The sequence below is a fragment of the Giraffa tippelskirchi genome, chromosome 4 (genome assembly GCF_054371585.1).
Source record: "Giraffa tippelskirchi isolate mGirTip1 chromosome 4, T2T-mGirTip1v1.2.pri, whole genome shotgun sequence".
NCBI classification, from domain to species: Eukaryota; Metazoa; Chordata; class Mammalia; order Artiodactyla; family Giraffidae; genus Giraffa; species Giraffa tippelskirchi.
The window spans coordinates 99,423,854-99,437,990 of NC_137278.1; the positions used below are offsets into that span (position 1 = coordinate 99,423,854).

At 46.2% G+C, this 14,137-nt stretch overlaps 1 protein-coding gene across 4 annotated transcripts; it reads left to right on the plus strand.

Annotated features, from left to right (window-relative positions):
* ZNF514 (zinc finger protein 514) lies at nucleotides 1–12,279 on the plus strand. Of its 4 annotated transcripts, XM_081484795.1 has the most exons (8): nucleotides 1–241; nucleotides 3,371–3,492; nucleotides 4,215–4,282; nucleotides 4,391–4,547; nucleotides 5,324–5,412; nucleotides 8,078–8,204; nucleotides 8,511–8,606; nucleotides 10,927–12,279. In XM_081484795.1, the coding sequence occupies exons 1-8, from the start codon at nucleotides 225–227 to the stop codon at nucleotides 11,910–11,912; spliced, it is 1,662 nt and encodes a 553-aa protein (XP_081340921.1). In that variant the 5' UTR covers nucleotides 1–224; the 3' UTR covers nucleotides 11,913–12,279. The 4 variants fall into 4 exon arrangements, with proteins under 4 accessions (XP_081340921.1, XP_081340922.1, XP_081340923.1 ...); XM_081484796.1 differs by lacking the exon at nucleotides 8,511–8,606 and having other exon boundaries at nucleotides 140–241; XM_081484797.1 differs by lacking the exons at nucleotides 3,371–3,492; nucleotides 8,511–8,606 and having other exon boundaries at nucleotides 144–1,452.
* Nucleotides 12,280–14,137: the final 1,858 nt, after the last annotated feature.

A 14,137-nucleotide genomic window follows, 5' to 3' on the forward strand; every position in this document is an offset into this window, starting at 1 on the left:
GGAAAGCAGTGCGCCTGCGCAGAGAGTTCTGACTCCCGCGCTCCCAACCGTAGCTTGGCCTTGGCCGACTCCATTTCCCAGAAGTCTCAGCGGAGGGGGCGCTTTAATATGACGTCTAAAGATCTGCGCAAGCGTACTCTCCTAAGAAGAGTTGGCGGCGCTGGACCGAATCCTACCTGCTAGTGCGGCAGTTTCCACTCCAGTACTCTTGCCTGGAAAATCCTATGGATGGAGAAGCCTGGTAGGCTGCAGTCCATGGGGTCGCGAAGAGTCGGACACGACTGAGCGACTTCCCTTTCACTGTTCACTTTCATGCATTGGAGAAGGAAATGGCAACCCACTCCAGTATTCTTGCTTGGAGAATCCCAGGGATGGCGGAGCCTGGTGGGCTGCCGTCTATGGGGTCGCACAGAGTCGGACACTACTGAAGCGACTTAGCAGTGCGGCAGCTCGATCTTGAAAAAGCAACCGGTCGTGGATGCTTGTGAGGCTTGTGTTCCCCCTGGAAGTACTGCTTATGTGTGATGTCAGGTCCCTCCGGTCCTCCGATGGGAGGGCCGTTCTAAGGAAATAGTCTCTCTCAGCCTTGGGACTCGTCCCTACTGAGAAGGACTTCTAGTCTTCTGACCCTCCGAAGGGCGTAGTTTCTGCTTCAGGTTGTTTGTTAACTGTTGGTCGTAAAGTTTGGGCAGGAGAGACGCAGAGTTTGGGTCTGAGGATGGGGCTGTGCATGCGCACATTTTTGTGCTTGAGAGAGAAGAACCCGGGATATGCGTGTATTTAATTGGGCAGCAGTGCGGACTTCCGACATCTTGAGCATACAGGAGCCTGCCTTCCATGGTACTACTGCAAGGACCCTCGTTGGAGATATCGTAGCGATTCTCGACCATAGCTGCATGCCGGAATCACCTGAAGACCTTTAACATATTGATGCATGGGCCTCCTTCTGAGGAGTGAGAGTTTGAAAAGATCTGCAAGTGATCCTCAGTTCCGTTCAGTCGCCCAGTTAAGTCCGACTCTTTCCGACCCCATGGACTGCAGCACACGAGGCTTCCCAGTACATCATCAACTCCCAGAGTTTACTCAGACTCATGTCCATCCAGTCAGTGATGCCATCCAACCATCTCATCTTCTCTCGTCCCCTTCTCCTCCTGCTTTCAATCTTTCCCAGCATCAAGGTCTTTTCCAATCAGTCAGTTCTTCACATCAGGTGGCCAAAGTATTGAAGTTTCAGCTTCAGCATCAGTCCTTCAAATGAATATTCAGGACTGATTTCCTTTAGGATTGACTGGTTGGATCTCCTTGCAGTCCAAGGGACTCTCAAGAGTCTTCTCCAACACCACAGTTCAAAAGCATCAATTCTTCGGCACTCAGCTTTCTTTATAGTCCAACTCTCACATCCATACATGATTACTGGAAAAACCATAGCTTTGACTAGACGGACCTTTGTTGGTAAAGTAATGTCTCTGCTTTTTAATATGCTGTCTAGTTTGATCATAACTTTTCTTCCAAGGAGCAAGTGTCCTTTAATTTCATGGCTGCAGGCACCATCTGCAGTGATTTTGGAGCCCCCCAAAATAGGGTCTTTCACTGTTTCCATTGTTTCCCCATCTATTTGCTATGAAGTGATGGGACCAGATGCCATGATCTTAGTTTTCTGAATGTTGACCTTTAAGCCAACTTTTTCACTCTCCTCTTTCTCTTTCATCAAGAGGCTCTTTAGTTCTTCTTCACTTTCTGCCATAAGGATGGTGTCATCTGCATATCTGAGGTTATTGATACTTCTCCCAGCAATCTTGATTCCAGCTTGTGCTTCATCCAGCCCAGGGTTTTTCATGATGTACTCTACATATAAGTTAAATAAGCAGGGTGACAATATACAGCCTTGATGTACTCCTTTCCCAATTTGGAACCAGTCTGTTGTTCCATGTCCAGTTCTAACTGTTGCTTCTTGACCTGCATACAGATTTCTCTGTATGCAAGTGATCCTAATGTGCAGCTAAAGCTAAGACTCACTGATCTCTAACTCCAGGGAAGACTTGAAATTATACAAAAAAATGTGATAAAGTCTACAGTCAGGAACAAGGCTACACTTACACTAAAAAAAAAACCTAAATTGCCTACAATAGGCAAGTTCAGTTCAGTTCAGTCGCTCAGTTGTGTCCGACTCTTTGCAACCCCATGAATTGCAGCACACCAGGCCTCTCTGTCCATCACCAACTCCCGGAGTCTACCCAAACCCATGTCCATCGAGCCAGTGATAAAACACAGTTACTGCCCCCAATGCAACTCATGGTCCAATGGACAAATCAGAATGTGAAATTATTACAACACAAAGCAGTGTGTGCTACAATTATGTCATGTCGAAGACACTATGGGAGTAGAATGAAAGAAGCAATAAACTATGGCTGAGAAAGCTGGAAAAAGGCTTCCTCTAACTGATACAGTTGATGATTAATTACCTTCTTAACGTAATTACCTTTTTACTTTTCTTTAAGAAAAAAGCAACTTAGGCAGAGAGTATAGGACCAGCAAAGGTATAGGCTAGAGGATAAAAGTGCAAAGAATCAGTAGCATCTGAAGCAGTTCAATTTCTGGTTATGTCAGCCACTAATGAGATGACACTCTTCTCATGTGTTCATACCCTCACCTTTTTTGGTTACAGAGCACAGAAGAGAACAGAAACTCCTGTGCCAGCCATGGTTCCCAGGCAGCCCTGCCCCCCTTTCCTCACTCTGGCTCCGGAGAAGGAGGGCTTACTTGCTGGGCACTTGCTGAACCATCTTGGCCATCTGTGTCTCCAGAAGTGGTGGCAGAAAGGTGAAACATTAAAAGAGCAAGAAGGGATAAAAGGCCTTTTGTCCTGATAGGTTATTTGTCCCAACTGTAAGGTATAGTTAGAGACAAGGCAATGAAGAACGGAAGACGACCTTAACGGAGACAGGTTACCTTCATTCAGGCAAGGAGGGGCGACTGTCGGTCTAACGACCAGGCTGAGCGCGTGCAGGATCAGGGAGGCTTCATATTTAAGGGGAGGTTTTGCAGAAGCGATAGGGGAAGATTTAGTCAGGCGGATGAACAGGGGTGGGGGGTCCCGGGCCGGGGATGGAGGGTCCCAGGATGACGCAATCTGCCCGGGTGGGACTTAAAGTTCAGTTTTGTCATCCCCGAAGTCAGATGGTTCAGCAAGGGCCCTTGAGGTCTTTATCTTCTTTTTCCAGGCCCGAGGGCTTTGAGGTCTTTATCTTCTTTTCTAAGCCCGAGGGCTCCTTCACCAACCTCTCAGTCCTCAAAAGTCTCTTCTCTGGTTGAAGAGTGCCTCCGGAGAACCATCGTTTTAATATCCAGATCATTTCTCTATTTCTTTTAGGTCTGAAATGATCCTCGCTTCTAGAGGAGGAAGGAGTCCAAAGTCCTCTCTTCGAGTTCACCCTTCGCTGAACCTAAACTTGGGGGCAGGCGGGTGGGGAGCAGTGGGAGAAAGACGGAGAGGTAGGGAACAGCCTGTAGAACAGCAGTTAGTAGCCCGCAATGAGCCATCAGCATCTCCTGGACACTTTATAAGAAATTCACATGTCCGGAAAGCCTCCTAGAAATTCTTACTTGGCAGGCTCGGGGTTTAGGCCAGGATTCTTTTTTTTTTTTAAACTCCAGTGGCTTCTGTTGAACTGCCCCAAACCCGGCTGTTGGGCCCAGTTACTAAAGGCACTTCCAATACGGGGGTTGCTTCCGGTTCCCACCCCGTGGCGCGGGGCAGAGTGAAACCTCCGTCCAGGTAGCTGGTGCGCACTTGCCCAGCCTGCCATTGCCAGAGCAGAGCGCCCAAGGTCCCCATGCCGCCAGTGCGCAGGCGCCGCTCGTTCGCCCTCCCCCCGCAGAACCGCCCCCGATGCTTGTTCTGGGGACCCCGGCGTGGCCTCCTTCCTCTCGCTCAGGCTCAGGACGGGTCTCGGGAGGCGGGGCTGGAACACGGGTGTTGCTTGGATCTTTGTGGGTTCAGCTACTTCTGGTGCGCAGCCCAGCCATAGGCATTGCGTCCTGAGCCAGTGACAGAGTGGGAAGTGTCCCTCCGTCTGCCCGCCTGTGAGGGGCTGAGGAGGCCTGGAATTGGGCGCAGAGTTGTAGGGCCGATCGGTTCCCTGTGAGCTCTCCAGAAGCGATTCTGGAGGAGCGCGGGGCACCGAGATCTCAGGTGTGGCTGTGGCCATTTCCAGATGGTCTCCGTGGAAGATGGGTCCCAGAGTTCGGTCTGCAGAAGGAGGGCGGCGGCCGGGCTTCTGAGGTATGTGAGCGGGAAAAGAGCATCGCCTCCCGCAGCCATAGCCGCAGCCGCACTGCGCTCAGCTGGGACGCCAATCCGGGTTTGATATCCCTGCTCTGGGTCCTGCAGGTTGGCTGGGCGTCTTTGCGCGAAGTGGGGATGCCCGGTGTCATCTGGCTCGCTCCCCGCTCCCTGAGCCCCGGGAGGATCACAGGGCCGCCGCCGAATGACAGAGATTTGGACCTAGTGAAAGGACTAGCCCCAGCTGTGGACTCCAGAGCTTCAGGTTTGGCTCTCGAGGGTGCCGCGGGCTGGAACCCTCCTAGGGAGTTAGTACTGGGTCTAGAAGGAGAAGGGGGACCATAGGATGGGGGCAGGGAGTCCCACTGGCGCGGCAGAGTCTGTCCTTGGGATTTCCTAGGCAAGAATATTGGAGTGGGTTGCCATTTCCTTCTCTGGACCCAAGAGTTGAACCCGAGTCTCCTGCATTGGCAGGCGCATTCTTTCGCACTGAGCCACCTGGGAAGCCCTGGCCTTATATTAAAGGGGCTCTTAAAATACACTTCAGAGACCTAATGATGCTTTAGAACACTCAGGAAAGCATCTCAGGAAGACCCGGCCTCTGCACTACTTCCCAAGGAGAAGGGGAGAGGTGTGACTTCTGAAAAGTCCCATATCTTTATGTGGTCTTGCCCTAGGCCTTATTTTGTCTTGTTAACCTGTCTTATACCCTCAGGTGACATTTAAAGTTCCTTGAAGTTCTTCCCCATGTTTATATTTTCAAAAGGCCTCATATAGGACCTGCATATTGGAGGTCCAGTGACCACAAAGGAGTGGCCAGACTGTGGTCACCCTCCAGCTACCTACAGCTTGTTGTGGCCTATGGACAAGTGGGGGGCCTCATGCAGCAGTGTGCACAGGCAGCCTGTAGCCTGTCCCTCAGCTCCCTTAGGTCCAGCCTTATCCCCAGAAACCATGGGGGTGACACACTGACTTGGGGAGTCTGGGAGCTGTAAATCTCATGAGGGTTAGCCTTCCTTATGTGTCCTTTTACCTTCCTAGTTCTCCCTTCTCAGGACCCTGCTCTTCCTCCAGAGAGATGCCTAGGAGAAAAGGGAATAGCCAGTTTATTCCTGAAAGCCAGACCTCAGGTGAGTTGGGGTTCTCTTTAAGTTTTTCTCAAATCCCTGAACTATGGAGAGTTTTGCCTCCTTTTCTCTGGAGCCTCCTTGTTTGCCAAAGGGAACTGAACGCAGTTCCTGCTTTGTAGGAGGCCGAGCCCATCGAGGCTTTTGCTGGTCTCCTTGCCACAGGGCGCTCTGCTCAGGGAGACTGGGCCCCTGTGCACGTGTTGTCTTCCTGGGTCAGTGTGCTGACACACTGAGGACCCTGGCCTTGGGATTGGGCTGGGGGGGCGCGCGCGGGGGGGGCTTTTATGTGTCTTGGTTCTGCTGTCTGGGTACAGCTCCCAGTCCAGTGTTCTCCATGGCTCTTGGCTCTGCCCTCCAGAAGTTCCTTCCTTTTGCAGTATCTCCCTTGGTCACATGTGAAGATGATACTGGAGAATAAACTTTTTTTGAGGGCTAAGCAGCTTTTTTATCCTGAGTAGTTTGATAGCCCAAGGATTGTTTCAAGTCTTGCACCTTCAGTGTGACTCTCAAAAACCTGACCAGCTTTTTGTGCATTTGCTTCCATTAGCTCTGTATATCAATAGGTTTCCCCACAGTTGTTATTGAAATATGGCCCTCTCTTTAGACTTAATTGTGGAGCTTCTGGGGTTTCCTTGGCAAAACCTTACTTTTAGTTACTCTGAGCAATTTGGTCCCACTGAGAGGATTTACTGGGAGCCATCTGAAATTATTAAGAGGCTTAAACAAAAGGTCTGACAATCACACTCATGACTTAGCGCTTGCCATTAGGCTGGGTTTTAATCATCTTTTGTCATGCAAAAGCTGTATCTATTTTGTCTTTGACCAGTTGGAAATGAGAATTCATTAAATCTCCAACCCTGCAAGTCCTTAAATTTCTGGGACACTTTCTTCTTCTTCTTTTAAAACATTAAAAAAAAAATTTTTTTTGGTTATGCCATGTGGCATGTGGGATCTTAATTCCCCAACCAGGGATTGAACCCACTCCCCCTTAATTGGAAGCCCAGAGTCTTAACCACTGGACAGCCAGGGAAGTCCCTCTGGACACTTTCTCTTTGCCTTACATTTTTATTTTGCAAATCAGCAAGCTCTTAAACTTATTTGTGTGTGTGTGTATGTGTGTGTCATACTTTTGTCAAATGTATCCAGTGACAACCAGCTTATACTACTGATGTTATGTTTCCCTCCTCATCTCATCACATCACCAGCTCATGCTTGCATTGTTCCTCTTTCAAGTTACTGCATCAAGTTTTACCACACAGTTCACCACATGGGTTGCCGTCTTGCCAGTGTTTTCTACTGCCTGGCCCTGAAGCCACTATTTTAGGCTTTTTTATTATGGCAGAACTCCACCTGGAGTTCCAGCTTTTAAAATGAGTCAGTTGAGGCTAGTTATGCTGTGATAACAACAGCAAATCCTAAGAGACTTACACCAACAATGGTTTATTTCTTGTCCATGTTACATGCAAGCTATGGTTTTGCCTCACATCTTCACTCTGGGATCATTTGCCATTCTCAGAGCAGCAATTGTAGAAGCTGACTGTGAAAGCTTTTGCTTGTAAGTAGCTCATGTCACTTGCTTCACATTCCAAATGTGAAAGTGAATGACTTGACTACACCTGAGTCAGTGGGGTAGGAAAATCAATTCTGTAGGGAGGGCCAATGAATATTTTGCACAAATGGTACAATATATCATTTGGGTTACTAAGGTAGTGAGTTTTCCACATTTGATTATTTTGGACTGCCTTTAATATAAAATTGTTAGTTTGGCTTATTCTGTGGAATCAGTATCTAAATGGGATTTGACTTTTAAACATTTTGAGGGGAAAGTAAAAGTTTATACTACCTTCACTTATTTGCTTTTTAGTTCATAGTTTATGGCTTATTGTACAATGTAAGTCAATTGAGAGTATTGTCATTACAGAGGCTGACAGGATAGTTCTGGCTGGGACCCACAGAATGGTTGTACCTTGTGAGGCCCTGATATCTGGGGGTCTCACTCTCAACTTTGCACATTTAGGAACTGAAAAGTGATGAGGCTTTTTGGGGAGATGATTTATATTAATCAGACTCACAAAAGACTTACTAATTCACTGTAAGGCCACTTGATGTACTTTCACTGAACTGTGTGCTGGCAGCTGTTATGCGATAAGTTATTCTAAGCCCCAAATGATTTTGTTTGGCCTTAGTAAGAATTGTCATCGAAATCCTAGGCCACAAGTTTCAAAAATACTTAATTAGAAGACTATTGACACTATGATACACTCAGAATGCAGAGTTTATCAGTTTGTTATTTTTAATTGAGTCTATTTAAATGTCACTAAATTGTGAGACATTCTGAAAACTGAGGAAATGGATTGTATTTATTTCTCTCACATAAGTAGAGTGTCTCTAAAGGTTTGATTCTCCTGAGGCCCTGATTATATTTCTAAGCAGTTTGATGTTGAGATCTGTGGGCACTGCATGGGATACTGAGTAGGAAGGATGACACAGTCCCTGGAGCAGCTTAAAATATTTTTCAGATGATAAAACCTGGCATTGCGATAGCCTGGAACTCTTGGAATCCCTTCTTGTACACCCTAAGGTTCTATTCAGACACCCATCTCCTCTTCTCCCCAGGGCCATGAGTATGCTCCCCGAGGGTGCAAGATTGTCTTCTGTGTTTCAGGACATGATGACATTTGAGGATGTGGCTGTGGAATTCACCTGGTGGGAGTGGGGGCAGTTGGACCCTGCTCAGAAGGACCTGTACCAGGAGGTGATGCTGGAGAATTTCAAGAACCTGGCCTCCCTGGGTGAGCTCAGCTCCTTCAAAGCCCAGAGCCTGCCCATCAGGCCATCTTTAGTTCCTTAGTGTTTAAAAGCTAGAGGTATCTGGGCCTGTTGGCTGACTTTTGCCCTGAAATTCCAGAATAAGACATTTATTTTCTCTTGGGGGCCAGGAGATTCAGTATGTCTTCTCCTCGTTCCTAGGAAAGTAATGCTGTACGCGAGATCAGAGTAAGAAGCTTCATGACTTCACCATGCTTAGTTGCAGGCTGTCCACAAGCCTTGGCCTCTTACATACCCATACCATGATCCTTTTCCTTCTCTACCACCAGGGTTCCCAGTGTCCAAACCATATATGATCTGCCAGTTGGAGGAAGGGGAAGAGCCCTGTATTTTAGAGAGAGAAATCTCAACAGGTGTTCACTCAGGTGAGAGTCAGGCCAAAACAACAGTACACATCATCAGGCCCAACTGTGACTGGAAAGTTCCTTTAAACCCTTGGTCAGGGGCCTCTTCTCTGAGAAGATAAGGTCACTTGCCAGGAGCCCTTTTCTTTGAGAAGGTGAAGTCACTTGCCAAGAGCCCTCCACTCCAGTATTTTGAATACTTGTAGGCTTCCGTAATGTTTTCTGGTATGAAAAGATGTTCATTTTCTTCTCTAGTGTTTATCTTTCCTTTGTTTGTTTCTTGCGAGTAATGTGGATAAGAAATAAACATCTGTCCATCTCTGCCTACTCTTCAGGGTCCTTGGGACTATGTGTCATCACTAGATGTCACACAATCAATGGTAGATGGAGTCTAAGGACCAACAGTTGTTAAGTCCTGTATCAGCAGGCATAATGGAGTTAGCAGCAGATCAAACAGAACAGTTAAGTAGCCCAGAAATTAAAGGGCTACCGGCAAGGACATCCTGACAAATGACGTCAGGAAGATCAAGGTGAGGACACTTCAGGCTTGATTAAGTTGAACCGCAACAGACGTGGTTCTAAGAACAAAGACCACTTCTTACTAGCTCTTGATGGCATCTCTTTGAATTCCTAGGTGACTTGAGACCTCGGGGTGATAGGCTCCACCCCCTGGGGCAAAATTCTGGACACAAAGCTCTCCTGCATGCCATGTGCAGCCCAAGCATACTGCAGGTGATGACAGTCTGTGTCTGTGTCCATCTCTGAAACAGAATCAGCCTCAGGCCAGAGCTGAAGCTCCCCAAGGCAGGGCTCAAATCCTGAGAGCACAGGCTGGGCCTCAAGACTCCAGAAGAGGACAGAGAGGGAAGATGCTGATCTCTATGTTGGTACTCTCTTGATTGTGTTTCCTTCCAGAATGAGGGCAAGGGTCTGACATCTGGATCTAGTCTCATCATCAGTATCTGTCTGTTTACAGTGTTCTACAAATATGGTGTGTTTCAGAATCTCTAGGGGAGCTTGTTAAACATTCAGATCCTCAGAATCCCCACAAGACCTACTGGCTCAAAATCTGGCCTGTGGGAGCTCTGCTTAGGCATTGCCAGTCATTTCTCTCTTCAGAAGGGGCACTATTATTGTATTAGCTTTCTATTGTTGCTGAAACAAATTGTCACAAACTTAGTAGCTTTAATGAACACAAGTTTATTATTTCATAGTTCACAACTCAGAATCAGGTATGGGTCTCACACTGCTAAAACCAAGGTATCAGCATGGCTGAGTTCCTTTCTGGAGTGTCTAGGGGACGGTCTGTTTCCTGTTCTTCTGTGTTGTTGGCAGAACCAATTCCTTACAGAGTGAGTTTGTCAGTCTGAGTTTCTAATTTTCTTGCTGGCTATAAGCTGAGGAGCATTACCAGCTTCTAAAGATTGCTACATTCCTTGGCCCATGGGGCCCTTCTTCCACCTTCAGAGCTAGAAGTGATGGGTCAAATCTTTCTCACACCACATCTCTTTGACTCAGCCAGGAACTGGTCTCTGATTTTGAGAACTCATGTGATTAGACTGAGCCCACCTGAATGACTCATGATAATCTCCCGGCCTCAGGGTCTGTGCCCTTAATCACATCTGCAAAGTCTCTTCTGCCATGTAAAGTAACATGTTTATATGTTCCTGGGATTTGAATATATAAATATGTTCAGATGGACTTGGACATCTTTGGGGGATAATTATTCTGCTGTCACAGTTACATGCAATAATAGATGTTAAATGTACACAGTATGTATATTATACTATGTATATAATATATAATAATGTGTGGTGTGGACTGAGGTGTTCAGGGAAGATTTTGTGGAGGGCATCTTCCTACCCTCCTCTCATCTTTACAGTCTTTGGATTTACCTTGTGTTACTGTTGTTCAGTAGCTAAGTCGTGTCCGACTGCAACTCCATGGACTATAGCCCTCAAGGCTCCTCTCTGTCCATGGAATTTCCCAGGCAGGAATACAGGAGTGGGTTGCCATTTCCTTCTCCAGAGGACCTTCCCGACCCAGGGATTGAACCTGCATCTCCTTCACTGCAGGCTGACTCTTTACCACCGAGCCACCAGGAAAGCCCTTACCTTGTGTACTGGAGTCCCAACACTGTTCTCTCAGGTGTTTCTAATCTCCAGTTACCTGCTTATCTTATCCTTGGCACTTCCAAAATGTTCTTCAGACATACACCATTACTGTACCCCTCTTTTAGGTATTATTTTAAAGGTTAATTATCTTACGTCTATCATAGGACTTTACTTCCTCTTGGCACATAGAACAGGTAATACCAGCCTGTCTTTTTTGTTTTTTCCAGACTGGGAGAGAAGGCCTCAAGCCAAGGAACCTATGCTAAGTCAAGGACTTTCCAAAGAAGAATTATTTCAGAGAGCATCAGTGGAGAAACACATTAGAGATGAACTCAGATCCTCCAAACTGAAAGCAACCTGTGGTTGGGATGACCAGGTAGAGATGCATCCAAAAAAACAGGAGAGACATCTGAAAGAAACGTCACTCACTCACGAATCTCCTCCCACCATTAAGAGAGGTCATGAATGGTGTGAATTTGGGACCAGTTCAGGTTTAAGATCAGTCCCTATTAACCAACACCGTGTTCCCACAGGAGAAGGATACTATAAATGTGATGCAGAATTCAGACAGACTTCAGGGAGAAGTAACTTTCGGAGAACCCAACCAGGGAAGAAATCTTGCAAATGCAATGAATGTGGGAAGTTGTTCCATTTCCAGTCAGAACTTCGGCGCCATCAGAGATGTCACACTGGAGAAAAGCCCTATGAGTGCAGTGAATGTGGAAGAGCCTTTGGTCATATTTCATCCCTTATTAAACATCAGAGAACTCATACTGGAGAGAAGCCCTATGAATGCAGCGAATGTGGAAGAGCCTTCAGCCAGAGTTCCTCTCTTGTTCTACATTACAGATTTCATACAGGAGAGAAACCCTACAAATGTAATGAATGTGGAAGGGCCTTTGGTCATACTTCATCCCTTATTAAACATCAGAGAACTCACACTGGAGAAAAGCCCTATGAATGCAGAGAATGTGGGAGAACCTTCAGCCAGAGTTCCTCTCTCATTGTACATTACAGATTTCATACAGGAGAGAAACCCTACAAATGTAATAGGTGTGGGAGAGCCTTCAGCCAGAGTTCATCTCTCACTCAGCATTATAGATACCATACTGGAGAGAAACCCTACAAATGTAATGAGTGTGGAAGAGCCTTTGCTCACACTGCCTCCCTTATTAAACATCAGAAAAGTCATGCTGGGAAAAGAATCCTATGAATTCAGCTAATGTGGGAAGGCTTTCAGCCGGAAAGCTGAAAGGAGGATAAACTAAACCTCAGAGGATATACTGAATTATATATTAGAAAGTGATCCTAGGAGTGCAACGAATGTGGGAAGACTTTTGGTCAAAGGACACATTTTGCTCAACATCAGACAGGACACGCCAAACCGAAGCTCTATTAAGAAGGGGTGGGCTTTCATCATACCTCCTCCCTTATCAAACACAAGAGAATTCAAATCAGTAAGAAACTATGTGAATATAATGGATTTGGGAAGGCTTTAGTTAGACATCAGACATTTTATTATTTTTAAGATTTTTTTTTTATATGAACCATTTTTAAAGTCTTTATTGAATTTGTTACAATATTGTTTCTGTTTTATGTTTTGGTTTTCTGGGCATGAGGCATGTGGGATCTTAACTCCCTGACTAGGGATCGAACCCACACCCCCTGCTTTGGAAGGTGAAGTCTTAACCACTGGACCACCAGGGAAGTCTCCGTACATGGGAGAATCTATACTGGGGGGAAGCCTCATCAGTGTAATGAGTATAGCACAGCCTTCAGTCACATATTGTTTCAAAAGCAAACACAAATCCCTGAAACAACTCCAGATAACTCATACATATTTTACATTAGTAACAGCTTAAGTTTTCTTTCAAAGGGCAAAGTGAAGTGAAAGTCACTCAGTCGTGTTCGACTCTTTGAGACTCCATGGACTATATAGTCCATGGAATTCTCCAGGCCAGAATACTGGAGTCGGTAAGACTTTCCTTTCTTCAGGGGATGTTCCCAACCTAGGGATTGAACCCAGGTCTCCTGCATTGCAGGTGGATTCTTTACCAACTGAGCCACAAGGGAAGCCCCATATATATACCCTTTTCTCCCCCAATGTCCTTCTCTAACCCTCACTCAGGTCACTTTATATGCCTGGATGCCTGCAAATTTGTAGCTGGTTTTTGCCCAACATAGTCCCTTTCTCTTGTGTATCTCTGGCTATGTTAATCATTCTCATCAGTAGGCACCTATCCTGCTGCCCCGTCCTGCCCCCAAAGCCTTTGTTTTGCCTATAGGATAAAGGCTCACCTCTCAGTTTGACATTCAATGCCGTCTTCATTCTGCCCTAACCTCCTGCTGTTCCTGACAAGGACCTCCGTTTCAAACTAGCTTGCTTGCCATACCTCAAACATGCATCCACACTTCCCAGCCTGGGCTGTTCTGCCTAAGCTGTTCCACTAGCCTGGAATGCCCTCTCCACTGTCTAAAGCCTGGTGATCAGTCATAACCCTATTCAAATGTCCCCTCATTGGGGAAGAATTCTCTTGAATACCGATGGGAAGTCAGATCTTACTCATTTGCAATTGTAAAGCATCTGTTTTTCCATAAGTATTATTTTGAATTACTGATTTCTGATTGTGCTGGATCTTCATTGCTGCACACAGGCTTTCTCTAGTTCTAGAGAGTGGGGGCTACTCTCTAGTTGCGGTGCATGGGCTTCACATTGTGGTGGCTTCTTATTGTGGAGCATAGGGTCTAGGGGAATGGGCTTCAGTAGCTGTAGCATGAAGGCTCAGTAGTTGTGCACTGAGGGTTCTAGGGCGTGTAGGCTTTAGTAGTTGCAGCACAGGGGCTCATTAGTTGTGGCTCTCAAACCTTACAGCATGCATGCTTCAGTAGCTGCAGCGCTTGGGCTCAATAGTTGTTGACTCTAGAGCATGGGCTTAGTAATTGTGGCGCACAGGCTTAGTTGGCATGTGGAATCTTCTAATTCCAGTCTCCTATAATGAAAAGGACATTCTTTTTGGGTGTATAACGAAAAGGACATCTTTTTTGGGTGTTAGCTCTAGAAAGTCTTGTAGGTCTTCATAGAACCATTCAACTTCAGCTTCTTCAGCATTACTGGTTGGCGCATAGACTTGGATTACCATGATATTGAATAGTTTGCCTTGGAAACGAACAGAGATTGTTCTGTCGTTTTTCAGATTGCACCCAAGTACTGCATTTTGGACTCTTTTGTTGACTGTGATGGCTACTCCATTTCTTCTAAGGGATTCTTGCCCACAGTAGTAGATATAATGGTCATCTGAGTTAAATTCACCCATTCCAGTCCATTTTAGTTCACTGATTCCTAAAATGTTGATGTTCACTCTTGCCATCTCCTGTTTCAATCATCAAAAAAGCAAGAGAGTTCCAGAAAAACATCTATTTCTGTTTTATTGTCTATGC